The 16188-nt window shown below is 49.1% G+C and overlaps 2 protein-coding genes across 3 annotated transcripts in view; both read right to left on the minus strand.

Moving 5' to 3' along the window:
* The window catches only part of LOC123644827 (zinc finger protein 252-like), a 211739-nt gene that overhangs the window by 21618 nt on the left and 173933 nt on the right, over nt 1–16188 (minus strand). The gene's annotated exons all lie outside the window — the stretch shown is intronic.
* Nucleotides 1020–11453, minus strand: ZNF16 (zinc finger protein 16). Of its 2 annotated transcripts, none has more exons than XM_045561115.1 (3): nt 11323–11453; nt 7632–7836; nt 1020–3207 (listed from the first exon to the last, which is right to left on the minus strand). In XM_045561115.1, the coding sequence occupies exons 2-3, from the start codon at nt 7825–7827 to the stop codon at nt 1385–1387; spliced, it is 2019 nt and encodes a 672-aa protein (XP_045417071.1). In that variant the 5' UTR covers nt 7828–7836; nt 11323–11453; the 3' UTR covers nt 1020–1384. The 2 variants fall into 2 exon arrangements, with proteins under 2 accessions (XP_045417071.1, XP_045417072.1); XM_045561116.1 differs by lacking the exon at nt 11323–11453 and adding an exon at nt 10830–11129.

The raw sequence follows: 16188 nt of genomic DNA on the forward strand, positions 1-16188 counted from the left end.
CATTTAATTCCTGTGTCTCTCAAGGATCTGCGTGTTACACTAGAGGTAAGGAGGGATGGATCCTCTGTGGCTATGGAAACTGCCCAGGAACCACTCACCTGTACACAGGCAATCACTCCACAGCACAGAATAGTCCCCTGGTCACAAAATGCACCTTAACTCCTGTGAGAGCTCTGATCCCCTGGGTAAATCCAGCCCCTGACAGCCACCTGAGATCACAGGGTAGTGTCTGAAAGCAGAGTCAACAAACTTTCCTATAAAGGGCCAGAAAGTAAATACTCTGGCTTTTTGAGCCATATGGTTTCTAACACAGCTACTCAATTCTGTTGTCATCTGTAAACAAATTGGCATGGCTGTGTCGGCAGTGGGCCAGCTTTGGCCTGCAGGCTATAGCTCACAGAACTGTGCCCTGCAACACGCCCCAGACTTTCTAGCTGGTGTCAAAGGGCCTTCCTGGTGACAGACATGTTACATCTGGGCTGAGTTCTCCCTGTTCAGGGAACAGGGGCACAGTTCTGGGAAACCGAGGACAATGGGTGGGTGAGCTGGCCAACCAGAGCAGGATACCTAATAAGGTGTTCCATAAACGTCTGGTGATGAATGCCTCTGGGAAAAGACTGAGCCTGGAACCCTGTGGGTAAAGAGACGAGGTGCACAGAGAGCTCCCTCTGTGGCAGAGACTGGAAGCTAGGAAGCAGCCACATGTAACTCTGCAGCAGCCCCAGGGGGGTCATGGGGATCAGAGACACAGCAGAGCAGAGAGGAGAAAGCTAATCTCAGACTGCAGATATACATAAAGGAATTCGAGGCAGTGGGGGGAGTCTTGGGTCCAAGTTACGGAATGGGAGGAACCAGGAAGGGTAGGGAATTGGTGGTAGTGAGTATGTACCACTTGGAAGGATGACTGAGCCATTGGATCTGAAAAACTCAACTTGATTTTATGTAAAAAAAGTATCAGTTAAAGCCATTGACAATGAACTCACCCCTTATGACTAATTACCAAACAAAACAACTACTGGTTATCTCAAACCAAATGTCACTTTACTTTTTTGGTAATTTTTGGTTACAATAATAAACTCTATTCATGAATATTCAGCTTCAATAATCTTTTCCCTCCTATATATGTGCTGTCTGCTCACAAACTGTAAACACAAAACAAAACAAAACCCAAGAGGTCACATGAGGCAGAAGCAACAGCTGTGGGAAGGGAGCCTGTAAAGGATGATTCAAAGGAGGATCCCAGGCTTTGTGGCCATGAGATGTCGGGCAGAGGGTCAGGGAGGGAGCCCAAGCTTCAGGTCTGGGAAGTGGGAGGCTGAGACAATGGCCAGAGAGGGGTCAGAGAGGAAATCATACTTGATTTCCCTCCTACCAGCCCAACAGGCTACTCCCTGGTGTGAATCAACTGGTGTTTAATCAATTTTGACCGCTGGCTGAAGGCTTTCCCACAGGCAGTGCAGTCATAGGGCTTCACCCCAGTGTGGATCCTCTGGTGCTGGATGAGGACTGACCGCTGACTGAAGGCTTTCCCACACTCACTGCACTTGTAGGGCCGCTCGCCAGTGTGGATTATTTGGTGCTGAATAAGGTGTGAACTCTGACTGAAGCCCTTACCGCATTCAACACATGTGTAGGGCTTCTCCCCAGTATGAACTTTCTGGTGGTGAATGAGATTTGAGCTTCGGTTGAAGGCTTTACCACACTGGTTACATTCGTGGGGCTTCAACCCATTATGAATCCTCTGATGCTGAATGAGAGTTGAGCTCTGGCTGAAGGTTTTTCCACATTCAGTACATTCATACGGTTTCTCTCCAGTGTGGACTCGCTGGTGAAGGATAAGGTTGGAGCTACGACCGAAGGTCTTCCCGCATTCGCGGCACTCATAGGGCTTGTCGCCAGTGTGCACGCCCTGGTGCTGAATGAGAGCTGAGCTGTGGCTGAAGGCCTTCCCACAGATGCTGCATCTGTATGGCTTCTCTCCCGTGTGGATTATCTGGTGCTTTCTGAGCACCGAGCTGTAACTAAAGGCTTTTCCACACACGTTACACACGTGAGGCTTCTCCCCAGTGTGAATTCTCCGATGCTGAATAAGGCTGGAGCTCTGACTAAACGCTTTCCCACAGTCACTACACTTATAGGGTTTCTCTCCAGTGTGAACCCGGTGGTGCTTAATGAGGTTGGAGACCCGACTGAATGGCTTGCCACAGTCACTACACTCGTAAGGCTTCTCTCCAGTGTGAACTCTCTGGTGCTTCCTCAAGTGGGCACTCTGGCTAAAGGCTTTCCCACACTCACCGCACTCGAAAGGCTTCTCACCTGTGTGAGTCCTGTGGTGTTTGATGAGGTTTGAGCTCCGCCTGAAGGCCTTCCCACACTCGCTGCACACATACGGTTTCTCCCCAGAATGGATTCTTTGATGCTGGATGAGGTTTGAGCTCCGCCTAAAAGCCTTCCCACACTCATTGCACTCATAGGGCTTCTCACTCATGTGAGACTTCTGGTGCTTTTTAAGGCTTGAGTTCTGGCTGAAGGCTTTTCCACATTCACCGCACACATAAGGTCTTTCACCACTGTGGGGACCCTGGTGCCCAGCAAGACCTGAGTGCCCATGGAAGGCTTTCTTACTCACTTGAGATCGATGATGGTTTTTAAGAACTGAGTTCTGGCTGACGGATTTCCCACATTCATTACACATAAACGACATCTCTCCAGTGTGGACTATCTGATGCTGAATAAGATCAGGGTTTCCTTGGAAGGTTTTTCCACACTCGCTACATATGAGTGGGCTTTCGGTTGTGGGAACCTCCTCATGGTCAGTTAGGTCCATGCTATGCTGGAAGCTCTGGCCACACATGTCATAGGGCTGTGGCATCTCTTCTGTAGGGATTCCCTGACAAGCCATCAGGTTTGGGCTCAGACTGAAGCTTCTCTCAAAACCACTACAGTCCAGATCTTTCTCCTCTAAGGGGCTCCTAAGGGACACTGTTGCTGGTGTGAAGTCCCCCTTCTGGGAGAAGGACTGCACCAGTCTCTCACCTTTAGGGACTTCCCAATCTCTTTCTGATACATCATCACAGAGATCTCCAAGCTCAGGTGTCTGGGAAATACCACCAGCATAGTTTTCTGATATTTCTGCCTGTGATTCCAAATCCTCAGGAATGTTTTCCTTCTGAAGAAACTCCTTGTCCTCAGTCCTGGTGTCACAATCTGAAACAAGAAATATAAATTCACTTGGAAGGAACTGCTACAGCAGAAGCAGGAAAACAGATGGCAAGTCTACAGAGCCACCAGCCCCCTCTGTGGAGGAGGTGAGGGGAGCAGGGGACCCACTGGGGGCAACAGTCCAGATCCGAGGGGACCAGAGAGGCGCTGGAGGGGCGTCTGGGGGGAAAGGCTACACAGGAGCTGTAGCTGAGAAAGAGGCGCTTGGTAGACCTTCGACTCTCCCTCCCCAGGGTGCCACATCTCAGGAAACACTCCCGCAGTCTGCCTTCCTGCTCAGGCCAAAACCTGGGTGCTCCCAATACACCCACAGCAGGCCACTGGCAAGTCCTGCCAGCTATACCTCAGAATGTATCCCAAATCCAGGTGCTTCTGACCTCTCCCACTTATACCAGGAAGACATCCCACACTTTGCACTCCACTGTTACACATTTTACCCCTTTTTCTTCTTCACTGCCAGGGGTGAGCCTCTCAGGCTTGTCTGGTTCTCTCAGACACTCTCCATGGCACTCAGGCTAGTCCTAGGAGTCACTAGCGTGGAAAGTGGCCCTGCTGCAGGCAGAGGAGCCAAGTGGCACGATGGTGTGCTGGGCCAAGAAGCTCATGGATGCATCAAAGACTCCCCCTCATGACAGGGACCTGGGTGGAACGTCAGGTGCTGTCCCACTCAACAGAGACTCCTCTGGTCTGTCAAAGCCACGTTTACCCCCTAAAACCTGCAATTCTGATTGGAGTTTGCTGGACAACTTCTAGCCCTGGTAACAATGTGCAAGCAGTTGTGCCCATCTTTCTGAATGCAGAAACATGGATAAGGCTCCCTGTCACACCAGAAAATAGGCTTTGGCATCTCCCTCCCCTTTCTTCACACTTGAAGAACAAACAACTCCTCATGCCCCTGGATCCCTCACTCAAATGATGATCCTGAGTCTCTCACTCAAATTGACAATCTAGGCCACATGGCCTCTGGATGTTGCATAGCTTCCCTGGTCTTCCCAACGCTGCCTCCTGTCTACAGACAGCCTGGCGACATCAGACACGGCACCACCACACACTCAAACACCCTCCCAAGTGCCTCCAGGCCTGTGTGACCCAGGCCCTACCAGACCTCACCACGCCTCTCCCCACCTCTGTCCTGCTGTTCCCTCAGCAGAGCAATATACCCACCTTAGGGTCTTCCCTGCCTGGAACACCTTCCACATGGCCCTTGCACTCCCTCCTTCCCTTCCAACCAGACTCTGCTCAAATACCCTTCCCTGACCATCATCCATAAATCCCAGCTCCCTCACTCTCCTTGTCCCTTCCCTCTGTCTCCTACATTGCCCAGATCACTCCCAGACACAGTACTATGTCCCCAGGACTGGAAGAACCTCTTGTCTAGCTAGCTGTAGTCAGTAATGGTGGGTGGGTGGTGAAAGACATCCCCAGCCCCCTACCCTCCTCCTTGGGACCACTGCCCCTCGGTCCTGCTCCCTCACTGCCTCTTCCTGTCTGGACTTCCAGAATCTGCCATAACAGTGCTCTGCCTCTAGTCTGGACACATCTGTTCCTGGGGTGCCACCAGTGGTGTCAATGCAGATCCTACATGGCCACAGACACGGCTCTCACCTGAATCCTGACAGGACCTTCCCCTCTGCCTGCCGCACCCCCAATCTCTTGGTGATATTTCATGCTCAGGTTACCTGACACCTGTGGCCCAGACACATTGCACTGTGGTATCTCCAGCTGGAACACCCCCTATAGCTCCCTGTATCCCAGAGGTTGGCACCAGGCCTCTCTTCTCCTGCAGGACTGCCCTGCATGCCTTTCTTTACCTTCCTACTGCCCCTCAGCAGGCTTCTTACCACATGCTCCACACGGGCCACGGGAGCCCTCTCCACGTTCCCCACAAGCCTCAGCTCCCCAAGTTTGAAGCCCCAGCCCTGGTTCCAGGGGGTGTCTAAGAAATGTGGCATCCATGTGTTGCTGGGCTCTCAGGAGTTATGGAGGGAAGTGTGGGCTGCTGGGACAGGCAAGGTCTGGACAAGAAGCCTCAACCCTGCCAGGGGCAGCCTGGGGCTCACTGTGCCCCAACTCACCCCTAAGACCCTGACTCAGGAGCCCCTTGCCCTCTTCTGGCTGTGTGGAGAAGAGGCCAAACTGGGAAGGACAAAGAAGGCTGTGGCAACTACACAGTAAAGCTTTCTGTGAAGTTGTCAGAGAGGACCCATTAGGTGTTGTGGCTATATGGTCTCTGTCATATGGTCTTCTTCATATGAACACCCTGAGAAAAATCTCAAAACCAATCTTAGGTTGCAGGTGATATAAACAGCCCACTAGCTGGATTTGGTGACTCCTGATTGAGATGAGATGTAACTGGTATGGAGATCAGGAGATGGCGGCAATGGGGAATTGGTGTTTTAGCCTGAGTTTTCTAAAAGACTCTTTTAGAAAAAATAGGCTTTTATTGAGACATGAATGAAAAATGAATTCTGTAGGTGAGAATGATGGGAGATCACTTTTTGGACTTACTAAATTTGATGTAATTCTTCTCTGCAATATAAGAACTGTGGAAAAAATGAGGAAAGTTCCTCTTAAGAAAGTAAGTATAAAATAAAAAATATGATTTCCCTTTAAGAAAATCTTTAAATTAAAGTCAGAAAAATTTGAATTAAAGATGAAAAAAAGATCTGAAAGCAAATACAATTGCTTGCACTATACTCTGACACCCAACTGGAGAAGGGTGAGGACTCTGAGCCCTTCTAGAACAAAATAAACCAGTGAGACACAGCTTAGATAATGACCCAAGTCATAACACCACGCTCATGTGAATGCCATGTGTGACTGTGATCCATTAGCTGTTGTTGGTGCCTCAGCCAGGCTGTCTGCTATATAGACACCAAGAGGAACCTCACACTCAGGGGGCTCCCTAGTCCTCCATCTCCCACAGCAACTTGTCTTCAGTTTATTTAATAATTTATTGAGGTGAAATTCACATAATATAAAACTACCCATTCTAAAGTGAACAATTCATTGGTATTTAGTACATCAAATGTTGTGCTTCCAAAACATTTCCACCTATCCGAAGTCAAACCCCTTACTCATGAAGCAGCTTATCCCCATCTCCCCCTCCCTCCAGCCCCTGACAATCATCAATCCGTATCTGCCTCTATTGATTTATCTATTCTCGATATTTCATATAAACGGAACCATACTGTAGGTGACCTTTTGTGTCTGGCTTCTTTCACTCCATAATGTTTTGGAGGTTCGGTCATCCGCACTGTAGCATGGATCAGTACTTACTTTCTTTTCATGGCTGAATCATATTTCATTATATGTGTACACCACAATTTGTCCATCCGTCCATTGAAGGACCTTTGGGCTGTTTGCACCTTTTGGTTACTGTGAATAATGTGGCTCTCGGCCGGGTGCGGTGGCTCCCGCCTGTAATCCTAGCACTCTGGGAGGCCGAGGCAGGTGGATCGTTCGAGGTCAGGAGTTCGAGACCAGCCTGAGCAAGAGTGAGACTCTGTCTCTACTAAAAATAGAAAGAAATTATCTGGCCAACTAAAAATATATATAGAAAAAATCAGCCGGGCATGGTGGCGCATGTCTGTAGTCCCAGCTACTCAGGAGGCTGAGGCAGGAGGATGGCTTGAGCCCAGGAGTTTGAGGTTGCTGTGAGCTAGGCTGACGCCACGGCACTCACTCTAGCCCGGGCAACAAAGCGAGACTCTGTCTCAAAAAAAATAAAAAATAAAAAAAATATATATATAATGTGGCTCTGAACATGATATATATGCACTTGGCTTGAGTACCTGTCTTTAATTCTTCTTGGTATATATCTAGAAGTGGAATTGTTGGTTCATACAGTAATGCTATATTCAAACTTTTGAGGAACCACCAAGTTAGCTCCCATAGTAGCTGTACCATTTTACAGTCCCATCAGCAATGTATGAGGATTCCAATTTCTCTATATCCTCGAGATGTTATTTTTTGTTTTTAATATTATAGACATCCTAGTGGGTGGGAAATGGTAATCTCATTGTGTTGAGGTTTTTTATTTGTTTTTTTTTTTTTTTGCTGTTGTTCTTGTTTTTAAGACAGAGTCTCGGCCGGGCACGGTGGCTCACGCCTGTAATCCTAGCACTCTGGGAGGCCAAGGTAGGAGGATCACTTGAGCTCAGGAGTTCAAGACAAGTCCGAGCAAGAATGAGACCCCATCTCTACTTAAAAAAATAAAAATAAGACAGAGTCTCACTTTGTTGCCTGGGTGACAGTGCAGTGATGTCATCATAGCTCACTGCAAACTCAAACTGCAAACCATCACCACTACCACCATTATGAAACAGATGCCTCCTAGGCATAAGTGCAGGGTGGCATGGACATCATCTCTTCAGAATAAGGGCATCAGTGGAGAACAATTCTAGTACCTGGCTGCTGATGGTGAGGGTGGACAGCTTCCAGCTTAGCATCACCAGAGCAGAGGAGACCACAGACTGCAGATCCAGGGTGCGTCACAGTAGGAGCATCACTCACACAGGCCTGGGCTGCAGGGGTCCAAGGGGATGGTCCTGGAGCTGAGAGTTCCATCTCTGCATCCTCATGGCGACCTCTGAGGCTGGGCATGGCTGAAACCTGAAAACCAGCAAGGACACAGGTGAGTGTGCAGAAGGGCTAGTTCCAGGGATCCATCCTCCTATCATGGAGGGGTCTCTTCCTCTCTTCTTCTTCCTCCATTGCAGCCAGAGACCTGAAGAGGTCCCGGTGCTGCCAGATCCCAGGGATTGATGCTATGTACCCTGATCTGTAACCCATGGGGAGGGAGAGTCAGTCAGGGGGACACAGACTCATGAGCCAGGGCTGTAGGTACAAAGGGGTAAGATGCTGACCCCCAAGGCAAAGTGAGCCCACAATGCCCAGCAGGCACCCCTGCCTCCTGAAGGGCCCAGGCCCATCATCATAGGCGGAGAGCAGCCCCCAGAGATTGCACCATGCTGTGGGTCCACTCCTCTCACTTCTTGTTCCTAATACTTACAATGCTCTAAGGCTGTGCACACCAGACCCACCTAAGGTTAAGCAACCAGGAGCAGCCTGTGCTGGAGATACATGTGGTCACCATATGCCAATGTCCACAAATCCTACTGGTCAATTCTGAGTTACACCCTCCTGGCAGCATCTACAGTGGGTGTCCCCATCTCTGTCCACCTGGAATGTCCTCCCACTGCACCAGCTGCTCCCTCCCAGCCTCCCATCTCCCTTTTCGTGTTGGCACCCCAGGGTTTACTTCCGTATCTACACCAACTTCCTTGGTGATTTTTGTCCAGTCCTAAGGTGTCAACACTCCTTATCCTGTGAAGATTTGCAAACTTGGGCTCATCTCCAGTCTTAATTGCTCCCTCTAAGCAGGAGGACATTCCCACCTGGTGGCATGATGAGTCGTGATTCCCCCTCAACCCCCACCTCCTCACTGCCCCCTCTGTGTAAATGCACCACATCCTGCCCAGAGGCCCACCTGAAAGCCTTCACACTACACTACAACTCACTCCTCTGCCCTTCACTCATGAGGACAAGGCAGGAAATACTGGCACAAACCCACAGTGGAAAATGCCTGCCAACCTACAGACTGGATTTCTCCTCTTAGATACACATATTTCAGTGTTTCCTGAACACTCACTGCATGCTAGGGTCTGTTCTAAGGGACATGGCAGTAGACTGTTGCCCTCATGGAACTCCCTGGGGAGTCAGATCATAGCAAATGATCTATCAGTGAGGTGAGGCAAGTGCTCTGGGCAGAGGTAGCAGGAACGGGCAGAGGTAGCAGGGAAGGGGCAGAGGTAGCAGGGAAGGGGAAGAGGCCTGGGGCAGGGGAGCATTTTAACTAGGAGATGCTGGGAGGTCTCACTGAGAAGTGACCTGAAGGTGGGAGGGAAAGAGCCATGCAGACACTGGGGAGAGGCAGTCCCCAGGCAAAGGCTGGGGAAGGGAGGGTCACGCAGGGCAGGTTCCACAAACAGTGGGGCAGCCAGTGTGGATGGGGAAACGAGGGAGCAGAGTCACACCCAAGAGGCACTGTGTCAGGTCCCACAGGCCCTGCAGTGAGGGTACAGTCTGAAATGGAGGTTCCGCAGCAGAGGCTTAGAAGGCAGCTGGGTGTGGCCTCCCATCCCCCCAGGGGGGGGGCACAAACTCTGTCCAGATGCAGTGTCCTCAGCAAGTGGACTCTCCTGTTCCCTTCTACCTTGCCTGGGAGGAGGGATGGTTTGCTCCACTTGGATTGAGCTACAGTTGAGGAGAGCTGTCAGAAGGAGGTGGCAGTGTCACCTGCTGAGAGTGAGGGTGTGGTCAAGGGGATACGGAAAGGGAACTGACATGTGCCTTCTCTGAAGGGTGGCAGGAGGATGGTACAGGAAGTCAAGGTGATGGCAGGTGTCACTCACAGTGTGTCCAGGAAGGAAGAAGGGCTGAGCAGAGCTGCTGGACAGAGATCATCATCACCGAGGAATGCATAAATGGTGGGTAGAGTAAGAAGGCCAGAGGACAAGTGTAAGGACGAGGCTTGGGGAAGAAGGCAAGGAGGTATGGACAAAGCTCACAGGGATGGTCACTACAGACAGATTATAAGAGGCCATGGCCGCTCCGTAAGGCACCAGCCACATTTCTGTATCAGGAGACAAAACTAACAAAACATTTCAAGATTGACCTCACAGGGTGCTCACAGGGACAGTGTGAGATGAGAGTCAAAGCAGGAAGAACAGGGAGTGAGGTGCCCACCCATGCAGCAGGAGAACAGAGTAGGAGACATGGGGGATGGGATCAGAAGACCCTAAGTGACTGTGCCTGCCTGCCCTGAGAAAACCTTCACTCTCCCCAATCCAAGGGAAGACACAATCTTTATTTAGTTTATTGCAGTATTTATTTAGTTCATTTTATTTTAGAATACTTGGAATTCTCGTTATTACTAAATATGGGCACACTCACATGGCTCAAAATTTTTAAACTAAAAAAGGATTTATAGTGAAAAATCTCCAAGCCAGCCACTCAGTTTCCCTTCCGTTTCTAGTATACTCTTCCAGATTATTCTAGGCTTATACAAGCAAATACGCATTTTTTTTGCCGACTTATTATAAATTATACCAAACTATGCTTTTGTTTTACACCTTGTTTTTCTCACCTCATTATATGCAAGATCTTGCCAACAAGGACATAGAATTAATCTGTGGTAGACAGAACACCCCTTTCCCCCACGTCCATGTTCTAATCCCTGGAACCTGTGGATAAGTTACCCTACACAGTAAAAGGGACTTTGCAGAGGGACTTAAAGTTATAGACATGATTATTACGCTGGTGGACCTGCAGGTGCTAAGGGTCGCTCAGGCCGGCATGCAGCAAGGAAACGTGGACCTCTGTGCAACAACCGCAAGGAAACAGATGCTGCCAACAGCTTGAACGAGCTCGGAGGCAGATTTTCCCAGATAAAGGCTAAACCTGTTGCCGAGAAGACAGACAACCGAAGATCCAGAAGCCACCCTCCAACAACAGGCAGCCAATCCCTCAGCCCCCTACTCCCTTGGGAGAGGAGTCCAAACTCTTTCCCTCCCCCGAGTCTCCTTCCCAATGAGTGAATCCACCTCTAATGTAGTCTTCCAGGCAGGACACTTGGCGCCAAGCGAAACCCCCTTTTCTGCCCCGGCTCTATGGATCTCCGAAGAGGCATCGAATTCCTGGAACTTCTTCCACCACCCCAACCCCCTGAGCGCCCGGGAACACCATTCAATGGCACATCTGCCCCGTCGCTCCGCCCGAGCTCCTGTGGTGGCCTCGCCACGCGACAACGCTGCCAGCCTCCCGGGCAGAGTCGCGGCTCGGCCTACCGCGGCGCACCGTGCCACAGGGCGCTCCCCACGACTCCCTCCCGGGAGGCCGCCCTCCGAGGCTCCGACCCCCCAACCCAAGCCGAGCAGCCCCCGCCCAGCCCGTCCGGCGCTCCCACAACCCCCCGCGCGGCTCCGCCCCCGCCCCGCTCGAGCCCGGAGAGGCCCCGAGTCACCGCCACCACGAAGGGGGCTCGGGAACACCTGGACGCACAGTCGCAAACTTGAAGCATTCGTACAATTCACTCACCTCCTCAACGGGTCGCGCACTGCAGGGAACGCAGCGCCGGGGCACCAAAGTATCTCGGCCCAGAAACCGACTGACACCCGGAAGCCCCGCCCGATTTCCGGCTGGTGGACCAGTCCGGTCTGGGACGTGGTTGCCACTCTAGACGGCGGAGGTCGGGGCGACTCTGTGGTTCAGCTCCCGAGCTGGGTATCCCGAACCCCGATCCCAGAGTCCCTCTTGATCCTGGGGGTCAGGGTGGACCCGTGCACTGAACAAGGTGGCAACAAAATAAAAGGAGACAGTATTAGAAATGCAGAGAGAACTAGATATACTGCTGTAGTGATAGATTTTAATGCACAGGTCCTCAGTCCTTACAGATTGTAGCTTGATAAAACGTAAGGACGCACTGGGAAGAACTGAATCAATCAATAAGTGATTTGGCAGATAAATGGAAAAATTCAAATTCTTTCAGTAGATAATATATTTTCATGAGGTTCTGCATGAATCATTTACAAAAATTAACTATACACTTGGACATAAAGAATGAATATTTTAAAATCTTGCACGCAGATTAAACTATCAAAATAAGAAATACATAATTCAAAATTCACAAAAAAACTAATATTGGAATTTAAGAAACATTGTAGATAACCTTTAAATTCCAAAGGCCATTAGCTAGAAAATTACAGACTATAAAGTAATGAAAAGTAAACACTTTATTCTTAAATCTATGAGACCCAGTGTAAAGTGTACTAAGAGAAAAATATACAGCCTTAAATAAGTCTTTGTTATGAAAGAAGATAAAAGCATTTATTCTAAGGGAGTTAGAAAAAAAGGACATGGTGGGGTGGCTCGCACCCGTAGTCCCAGCACTTTGGGAGGCCTAGGCAGGAGGATGGCTTGAGGCCAGGATTTTGAGACCAGCCTTAGCAACATAGGGAGACCTGTCTCTACAAAAAATAAAATTTAAAAAATTATCCAGGTGTGGTGGCTCACCTGTAGGTTGAGGCAGGAGGATCTCTTGAGCCTAGGAGTTGGAGGCTGAAGTGAGATATGATCGTTTCACTGCACTCCAGCCTGGGCCACAAAGCAAGGCCCTGTCCTAAAAAAAAAAGAAGAACAAGAAGAAGAAGAAGAAGAAGAAGAAGAGAAGTTAGGAAAAAGGATCAATAGCATTTCTGTGCACCAGCAATAACCAACCAGATAATGTAACAAAAAATAAAATATCCTCCACAATATCAACAAAAACTATAGGATATTTGGGAATTAAAATAACAAAAAGCATTCAAGACGTTTGTGAACACTTTGAAATTCTGTTATAATAAAGGACACAGAAGATTGTCTCAATCAATGGAGATATATTTCTTGCTCTTGGATAGACCAACTTAATATTTTGAAGATTTAATTTCCCCTAATTTAACCTATAAATTCACTGCAATACAATCAAAGTTCTACTTGGATTTTTAGAAGGAAACTCAAAATGTGTATGGAAAACTAAGTCAATGAATATCTGAATCAACCTTAAAAAGGAAAGGGGGACTGGGTGTGGTGCATGCCTGTAGTCCCAGCTACTCAGGAGGCTGAGGCAGAAGGGTTGCTTAAGTCCAGGAGTTTGAGGTTGCTGTGAGCTAGGCTGACACCACAGCAGTCTAGCCCGGGTAAGAGAGTGAGACTCTGTCTCAAAAAAAAAAAAAGATTGCTGGCCAAGACTGCACTCTCACAGGTGTGAACGTCACTGCTCCTGCCCACAGGGCCCAGGTGCACAACCACTGAGGTCCTCAGTTCCTACAGCCAAGTATTCTCAGAAACAGGGCTCTGGGGAGGGTCCCATGGGAGGGAGGAGGGAGAGCTCGGACTCTCTGCTGCCCCTGATCTGCCCTCCAGGACATGGCCCTAGGACACTGAGAGACCCGGTTGGGAGAACTGTTGGATCTTGGAAGCAAGATGTTTCGGTCCTGACTTTGGACACATTGTTACGGTCTCTAAATTACAGGGTCCTCCTGTGAGAGAGCACATGGCCTCCCCACAGGATATGGTGCTGTGGCAGTCACCTGGACAGGTGGGGTGGCTCCGGGTAAAGGACACAGCACTGCCCCTGCTAAGCTTCACTGTTATGGTCACTGACCTTGAGGCCTGAATATGAGTTCCTGAGGCTCTCAGGGTCTAATTTTGAAGTACGCAAGGAACCATTCTACTCCACCTCCAACAGGACCCTTTGCTCCTACCTTCAGCCACTACACACCGGGCTCCCACTTCCAGCTCGGAGAGTCACCTGAGAGACCCCACCATGTTAATGGACCAACTCTTGCTTGAAAAAAGGCCATTCATTCATCTCTTCCCTTCTTCCAGGTAACCCCCTCCTCTTTTCCCATGAACTCCAGGGCCCTGGGCAGCATGGGGTGGACCGGGAGAGAAGCCCAGGGCACTGGCTGACAGGACTGTGGGATAGGGATGGAGATGCACCGGAGGCCAGGGATGTGGGGATCGTGACCCTCGTTAAACACCCCACCCCTAGCTGATTGAATGGATCCCCTCTAGGCCAAGGGCACCCCAGAAATACCCTAAAGCTGAGCTGCTGGGCCATGACAAGGAAGGTCGGACACGCCTTGCCATGCTCCCTCCTTTCTTAGAGATGTCCTTTGTAACTCATTACCAGGCAGAAGGCTATGCAAGGCAGAGCTTAAACCACACCTGCAGGTCCTCAACTTACTTAACTGATCACTTGAGTCTGGTATATGTCCAGTGGCTTTTCCTTGATTAACAACATCCTTATCTTAACTTAAAACATTCCAAGCTTTTAGACAAAGCTTCATTTCTTTAACCAATCACAAATCAAAGAATCTTTAAACCACCTATAACCTGTAAGCCCCCTCCTTCAACATGTTCCGCCTTTTCCGACCAAACCAATGTACACCTTCCATGTATTGATTTATGACTTTATGTGTAATTCCTGTCTCCTGGAAATGTATAAAACCAAACTGCAACCTAAACACCATGAGTCCACTTGCTCAAGGCTTCTTGGGCATGGCTCTGGGCCATGGTCCTCATACTTGGCTGAGAATAAACCTCTCTGAATTATTTTACAGCGTTTGGGTTCTTTTCTGTTAACACTTCCATATTTACTCTGTGCATTGCCTGCTGTCCCCATTCACAAGTAAGGTCCAAGAGGCCATGCATTTGTTACGAGTGTTGCTTTTTGTTCACTGATGTAGGCCCAGCACTTGGAACAGTGCCTAGTACACAATGGGCACTCAATAAACAGTGTTTGTTGAAATGAAGAGAGACAAAGAAAAGGTGGCAGAGCTACACACAAAAGAGATGTGCTAGGGAGGATGCTAGCTGTTCGATCTAGGTGAAGGGCATACAGGTATTCATTGTATTATTCTTTCAACCTTTATGAATATATGAACATTTACAAAGTAAAAAGTTGTGGAGGAGAAAAAGAAAATAGGATACGATGAGATGAAGGCCCTGGGAGCTTAAACTTTCTGTTGGGACCAAGGTTGCCAGGACAAAGCTTGATCCCTGTCAACTGGCAAAACAATCCAGGATGATCCAATGATAGGGCCGAACTCCAGTCCTGAGCTTCACAGCCCCTTAGGCAGAGCAGACCCTGTAACAGTGGAAGGGAGGGTTACCACAACTAGCTCCATTTCGCTTCTCACTCCCTTTGGTAGTATCCTTTAGGTTAAAATCCGCTAACCCCTGCACATAGGCCAGCTGATTATAGAAAGAATTTAGTTTGTAGTTCAACTCTAGAAGATAATGATCCCTTTCCCAAAAGTAACTCCTGGGCAGATAAGGAAAGTATGCACAGAAATAACAAGATTTATAGGAACATCGGGACCTTCCTTACCTAAAAACTTTTACAACCTCCTCGGACCCTCGCTGAAGTCCTCAGTTACCCCTTGCAACTCCTCCCCACCTCTGTCCCTTCCCCTTTCCCGTAACATAAAAAGGAGCCTAAAGCTCATACTAACTTAAGATAGTTCTTTAGGAATCAATCTGCCATCTTCTCAGTTTGCTGGCTCTCCAAATAAAAGTTGCTTTCCTTGCCCCAACACCTTGTCTCTGGACTTATTGGTTCTCTTGTGGTGAATGGGATGAACTTGGACTCGTTCCAACCCTGTTACACTTGGGTGTGTGTGTTCCATTGTGGCCAGGTCTATGCAAATCTACTCCCAAAGTCTGAGGAAGCTGAGGACCAAAGAAAGAGGCTGACTATCCAGCGTTTTTCAGAAAGAAACATTTAATAGGGACTTATTTAAGGGCAGAAGGCATGTCCCAGGCAACCATTAAATGGTGTATCCCGCACCATTACTCCCCCAGACCTAGGACTTACACACCATAGGGAAGGGTTGTATAGGACAATTGAAGCCGACTCCTTGGGGAAAGGCAAGAATGCTATGTGAATCTGCCCAAGGGCAGGATTATGGTCATGGTCATTTTGACCTATGGGCAGGATTTACAGTAACAATAGATAAAGTAGAAATCTTAGTTGCATTAATGAGAAGTCAACGTGGCAGATTAGCATCTGAGATGAAGTTACTTTAGCCTCCACAGTGTGGGTGATGGAGGGAAGCTGATCTCCACTCCATAGAGTGGGAACTCCTTCCCCTAATTGCTGTTAAGACTCGTGGAAGCACCAGCACAGGGCTTGGCACTTACCTGGTGCATGGTAATTAGAGAATTGTCACCACATCCTCCAGTCTCCCTGCTCAGACATAGGCTCTCCAACACCAGTCACAGCACCCAGGCTCAAGCCCACACACCTTCCCCTGTTGCCTCCAGCCCAGGCCTAACTCTCCCTGAGATCTTCTGAGCTCCAGGCCACACGTGCCAGATGGACAGTACACTGACCTGCGGTTTCACGATGTGGGGGGGGGG

This window comes from Lemur catta, chromosome 9, assembly GCF_020740605.2.
Source record: "Lemur catta isolate mLemCat1 chromosome 9, mLemCat1.pri, whole genome shotgun sequence".
Lineage (NCBI taxonomy): Eukaryota > Metazoa > Chordata > Mammalia > Primates > Lemuridae > Lemur > Lemur catta.